The sequence below is a fragment of the Trypanosoma theileri genome, assembly GCF_002087225.1.
Source record: "Trypanosoma theileri isolate Edinburgh chromosome Unknown TM35_Tth_108_V1, whole genome shotgun sequence".
Classification (NCBI taxonomy): Eukaryota; Euglenozoa; class Kinetoplastea; order Trypanosomatida; family Trypanosomatidae; genus Trypanosoma; species Trypanosoma theileri.
The window spans coordinates 12403-18553 of record NW_021639950.1 but is presented as its reverse complement, the minus strand read 5'-3'; the positions used below and the strand labels follow the sequence as shown (position 1 = coordinate 18553).

General features: G+C 40.8%; 4 protein-coding genes across 4 annotated transcripts; all 4 read right to left on the bottom strand.

The window, feature by feature from the left end:
• Positions 1–351, bottom strand: TM35_001081090 (uncharacterized protein; the record flags this gene model as incomplete). The annotated part of the gene is made up of 1 exon (XM_029031687.1): positions 1–351. A coding segment is annotated over one exon (351 nt), but the record flags the coding sequence as incomplete, so codon positions are not given.
• An 817-nt stretch (positions 352–1168) lies between these two features.
• Positions 1169–2242, bottom strand: TM35_001081080 (uncharacterized protein; the record flags this gene model as incomplete). The annotated part of the gene is made up of 1 exon (XM_029031686.1): positions 1169–2242. One exon carries the CDS (start codon positions 2240–2242, stop codon positions 1169–1171), a length of 1074 nt encoding a protein of 357 aa, XP_028877027.1.
• Positions 2243–3290: 1048 nt separating this feature from the next.
• Positions 3291–4136, bottom strand: TM35_001081070 (uncharacterized protein; the record flags this gene model as incomplete). The annotated part of the gene is made up of 1 exon (XM_029031685.1): positions 3291–4136. The coding sequence occupies one exon, from the start codon at positions 4134–4136 to the stop codon at positions 3291–3293; it is 846 nt and encodes a 281-aa protein (XP_028877026.1).
• A 904-nt stretch (positions 4137–5040) lies between these two features.
• Positions 5041–6141, bottom strand: TM35_001081060 (uncharacterized protein; the record flags this gene model as incomplete). The annotated part of the gene is made up of 1 exon (XM_029031684.1): positions 5041–6141. One exon carries the CDS (start codon positions 6139–6141, stop codon positions 5041–5043), a length of 1101 nt encoding a protein of 366 aa, XP_028877025.1.
• Positions 6142–6151: the final 10 nt, after the last annotated feature.

Below are 6151 nucleotides of genomic sequence, written 5' to 3'. Positions count from 1 at the left end.
TGCTGGTTCCTTTGGTGCTGGTTCCTTTGGTGAAGTTGGAGCTGGTTCCTTCGGTTGTAGTTGTGGACACGGAGGTTCAGAATCTTTAGGGCAATTGACGTCAATATGACCATCCTTTTTAGTGCAACGTTCAGGCGGAGAAGAGTTCTCACAATCACCAGAGGAAGTTTCAGCTTCAGTACCGCCAGTACGACACTGTTTGCTATCAGGTTCAGGTTTACAATTATCGCCAGGAGGAGGTGGTGGTGGAGGACCACCCCCAGCACCAGCAACATTCGCTGCCACACATGCACAGGCAGTGCTCAGAACCAAAGCCATAAAACAAAATACACAACGTTGCATCATCAGCATAATAGTTTTTCCTTCTTGTTCTGCTCTGACCAATACCAGAAAGAACAAAATGAAAAGGCAAAAACAACACTGATAGAATAGAGAAACAAAGGTATGCAAAAAAAAAGTGAAAGAGAATAAAAAGATATAAAACTCAAAGAACAACAACAACAGCACCAACACAAACAATAAAAATCAAATAAAGGGACGCAACGTACAATGCAAAATCAAAACAAAAACATAAAAATTAAGAGAAGAACCAAAACACCTTCAAACAGAAAATCACCCCAGAACTCTCGGTATACATAAACTAATAAGCAATTATAAATATAAATGTGCATCAGTTATTATTTGTTTTACCCCTTAAACCACAACACCATAACCACGCACGGCACTCACACAATAACCCACAAAACAAAAGCAAATAAAGAATCCTTCACAATTAGCCAATATACCCAGTAAACACAGAACTATACACCAACTATGGGTGTAAGTCTATATATGTGTATATAAGCAATTATAAATATAAATTCATCTGTTAGTATTATTTCCTTTTTTCCCACTGCACAAAGCAGTTCATCATTATCATTACAGTGCAAGCCCAGGTGCACACACACAGAGAGAGTCTCCAAAAACACACACACACACAATGGAGTAGCAATAATAATTATAGGATAAACACACAGAGAGCAAACACACACACAAAACACATTAACATTAAGAAACAAAAAAAGAAGAGAAATCCCAACAGGTGGAAGATTAGTTAGACTGTAGTGTGGATGCATGCAAAAAAAGAAAACAAAGGATGACCTGAGTCACACAATCACCACCATTACAATCAGCACAGAAGAACACAGGCCAGTGTAACCACAATCAGTAGTGGTACACGCACCCACACAGAACTGCTGATACTGCTGCTGCTGTCTGCATCACCCTTCTTGTTGTTTGTGAGTTCAGGAGGAAGTGTTGTTGTTGTGGTGGTGGTGGTGGTTGAGGGTGATTCCTCATTACTGGGTGTAGTTGAAGTTTCAGAGTTCGTAGTAGTTGTGTTATGGTTCTCCGTTGTATCGCTGTGTGATTGAGATTCCTCTGGAGAGGGTATCTGTTCCTGCTGAGAACGGTTTTCGTGAGTGTCAGTATTAACTGTACTGGATAAAGTAGGAGAATCAGATTGTGCTTCTTTTTCACTTTTCCTCTTCTCTTCTGCTTGTTCACTTCCTGGAGCATTCGCTTTCTCTTCTGTTGTCTTCTCTACTTTTGTTTTATCCCCACCACCTTGATCACGACCATTATCGACAGAAACAATGTGGGAGCCATTATCATTTATACCTCTCCCTCCTTGTAGTGAAACTGAAGTAGTTTGAGCGATAGATGCTTCTGCTTCATTATCACGATTGTTTCCATTCTGACGTTCATTCTCAGCCGCTTCTTCACGAGCAAGTGTGTTCTTAGAGTTTTTAGTCTCCTTTTCCCCTTGCTGATGATTTTCCAAATTGACATGTGAAAGACTCACATCAAGGTCAGTTTTCTTCTCGGGAACAACTTTCGCAGGTACACTTTTTGCCGGACCAGAATGCTGAACTGCTTGTCCAGCTTTTAATCCTCCTCCCAAACCTGTACTGGCTGTTTCTTCTTCTACCTCAACCAAATGATCCTTAAGTGAATCTTCCTCCTCATGATTACGATGACCCACGACCAAACTATCATTAGAACACTGAGGTTCAGAGGGCCCGGCTACTGAATTATGTAGACAGGGAGAAGATGCAGGAGGCACAACACCAAGAGGAGGAGGATCCACAGGAGGAATTTCCTCAGCCTTAAGAGCTTCAGCTTCATCATCAGCTACCACACAGCTGCAGACACAACACAGTGCGATAGTGAGAAGACAGAAGACATGACGTAGTGACATCATTACTTTCTTCGTTGGTGTTACTATCTCAATTTAGTGATCTGAACAACAAAAAAAACAGAGAGAGGCAACAAAAACATAAATAAAGAAAAGTACATAAAGAGAACAAAAAGAAAATGGTAAAAGCAAACTAAGCATAACAGAAAGCTGCAACCATCTCTCAGATAGTATCCAAATGAAAGAAAGAAGCACACAATACCCATTAACAAACAGATAAGCACAATTAACCCCTCAAAAAATGAAAAAAAAAGAAATTAAGAGAACGACCATCAGAAGTAGACAGCACAGAAATACATCAAAATGCCACTTCCTGTAGGATCAAGCACAATTACAAATATATACTTATGTATTCTTTAACATTTTTTCTCACCGCACAAAACACTCCAACACACAACAATGCGGGAAAAAACACACAGCGCCCAAGCAAAGAAAAAAGTTTGAAAAAACAAAAAAAAAGAAGCACCAACCGCACAAAAAATAGCACAACTCTCTATGTATGCTGCTGTGTCCACGCACGTAAGAATACCAATTATATTTCCTATTATTTTTATCTCTTCTACAAAAAAGCAATCACAAACACACTGCGGGGCAAAAGCACACATCGAACCAGCAAACCATAAGCAAACAAACATAGAGATATTAATCATTAGCCCAATTTACAAAGTAAACACAGAAATACACACCAACTATGGGTGTAAGTCTATATATGTATATACGCAATTATAAATATAAATTCATCTGTTAATATTATTTCCTGTTTTCCACTTCAAAAAAAGCAGTTCATCATCATTATCACAGTGCAAGCCCAGACACACACACAGAGAGAGAGTCTCCAAGAACACACACACACACAATGGAGTAGCAATAATAATTATAGGATAAACACAAGAGAGCAAAAACACACACAAAACACATTAACATTAAGAAACAAAAAAAAGAAGAAAAACCTAACAGATGAAAGATTAGTTAGACTGTAGTGTGGATGTATGCAAAAAAAGAAAAGAAAACAAAGGATGACCTGAGTCACACCACATCACCACCATTACAATATTCAGCACACAAGAATACAGGCCAGTGTAACCACAATCAGTAGTGGTACACGCACCCACACAGAACTGCTGATACTGCTGCTGCTGTCTGCATCACCCTTCTTGTTGTTTGTGAGTTCAGGAGGAAGTGTTGATGTTGTTGTTGTGGTAGTGGTGGTGGTTGATTTCTCAGCATTGTCATTCTCCTGTGAACCTTCTGTGCCAGTCGTATCTGCAGCTGCAGTAGTCTGATTACTGGGATTACTGTCAACACCTTCATTGGTACTTTCCGGCTGAGTTTGTGGGTTGGTGTTGTTGGAATTAACGTTTCCAGACGAGGTTGTGTCCGTAGTTGGTGCTGCTGCCTCTCCTTCTGTTGTGTTTTGTTGTGGTCTCTCTGAGTCTACATTACCTGCTGTGGATGACGTATTCCCTGGGCCTTCACTTCCTGCTGGTACACTGTCACCACCTGCGCTCACACTATTATCATCTTGTTGTTGTTGCAGCTGTTGCTGTTGTTGTGGTTGTTGTGCTGCTGGTGGTTCTTGTCCACGAGAAGGATTACAATTACCAGAAGTACCAGAAAGTTCAGCACCTTCAGGAGTACCATTAGGGCACTGAGTAGTTTCAACAGGTACTGTAACAGGAGGAGCTTCGCGCTCTTCCGGACATTGCTGAGTATCTTCAGCAAGTTTAGTACCATTAGTGCAATTCGTACCAGGAGGAGTACCTTGAAGAAGAATCTTTGTCTCACTCTCCGTATCAGGGACTTGGTCGGAAAGATCGGCGGCAGGCACTTCTTCAGCGAGGACGTGCACACACGCACATGAGAGCAGGATAGCGAGGATACACAGCACGTAGCGCATCATTATTATTATTATTCCAATGGTTGCAGGTAATGTGGATATCGTTGAACTTGTCCTACTTCAATGGAATGTACAATAAAGAAGAAAGAGTACAGTGAGAAAAACAGAAACAAATAAAATCAATGGAAAAAAACAGAAAATTAGAATAAAACAAAATCAAACAACAAAGAAAAACATGAGACAGCAGAAGCACACATATTGCAGAAAACTGCAATCATAACTCATAGAATACCCAAATTAAAATAAAAACGCACACAACACCCAATAACAAACAGATAATCCCAATGAACCCCACAAAAAGAAAAATAAAATTTATGAAAGCGACCAACAAGAGCAATAAGCACAGAAATACATAACAGTGTGTCTCTTCTGGTCAAACCAAGCACAATTACAAATGTATATGTGTATTACTTATTATTTTCTCTCCGCACAAGGCAATCCAACACACCACGGTGCAGAGCAAAGGACATAAAAGAGCTAGAAATTCAAAGGCAAAAAAAACAATAACAAGTAGCCCAACTTAACCAGTTAACGCAGAAATACACACCAACTATGGGTGTAAGTCTATATGTGTACATATATGTAATTATAAATATAAATTCATCTGTTATTATCATTTCGCTTCACACTGCAAAAAGCAATTCATTATCATCACAGTGCAAACCCAGGTGCACACACCCACAGAGAGAGTCTCCAAGAACACACACACACACAATGGAGTAGCAATAATAATTATTATAGGATAAACACAAGAGAGCAAAAACACACACAAAACACACAAAACACATTAAGAAACAAAAAAAAGAAGAAAATCCCAACAGGTGAAAGATTAGTTAGACTGTAGGGATGTATGCAAAAAAAGAAAACAAAGGATGACCTGAGTCACACCACCACACCACCACTACAATCAGCACACAAGAATACAGGACAGTGTAACCACAATCAGTAGTGGTACACGTACCCACACAGAACTCATACTGCTGCTGCTGCTGTCTGCATCACCCTTCTTGTTGTTGTTTGTGAGTTCAGGAGGAAGTGTGGTTGTTGTTGTTGTTGTGGTGGTGGTGGTGGTGGTGGTATCTGTATTATCTGCTTGGTTGTTTGTTGATTCACTCTCTGCAGATGAAGTATTATTCTCATTCGCTGCAGCGTCAGAAACACCGGAACTCCCTGTGGCTGAAGTGTTGGGAGAGTCAGCAGAAGGTTGTGTTGCTGTTTCACTTTCAACTCCTGCAATGTTGCCGATATCGCCACGTTCACCTTCAGCTGAAGGTACATCAACACGCTCCTCAGCCGTAGGAGAAGAAGGAGGACCAGGAAGAGCAGGAGCTTGTGCAGGTGGAAGAGAATGTTTACTATCTTGTTCTTTTGGAGTTTCTACAGGGTCGTGATGACCAGGTTGATTTTCTGCGGATTTATGAGGCTCTTCTTTTCTCTCTGGATCCTGGTTAGATATCTCTTCTTCTTTACTTGTTTCTTTCTCTTTATGTAAAAGATCCCCAGAAGAATCTTTCAGTGTTTGACTATCTCTGCTAAGAGCATTCTGATCTACAGTGGATGGTTGGCCGTGAACACCTAGACCGTTATTCCCTCCACCACCTTGAGGTTCTGGAAGAGAAACGGTAGAAGGACCATGAGAACCAGGAGGACCAGCCAAAGCCGGAGTAACACCAACACTAGGACCTATACCACCAAGTTGTTTATCTCCTTCACTGAGATCACGTTGTGGATCAGGAACAACACCACCAGGTGGTTCTCCTTTAACAAGAGGTTCTGCTTGTGCTTTAGCAAGACCAGGAGGAGGAGGAGCAGTACGAACAGAAGAACAAGTAGTACCGGAAGAACCAACAGAATCACCAACACAAGGAGACTCTTCACCCTTGAGTAAAGTAGATTCCTGTACCTCCAAACGAGATCCCACCTCTTGTGCCATAGTAAACACAGTAGCAAAGCTCATAAGTAAAGCCAATAAAAACAACACACGGCACAGTAACACCATAAAAGGCATGTTTTTTTTT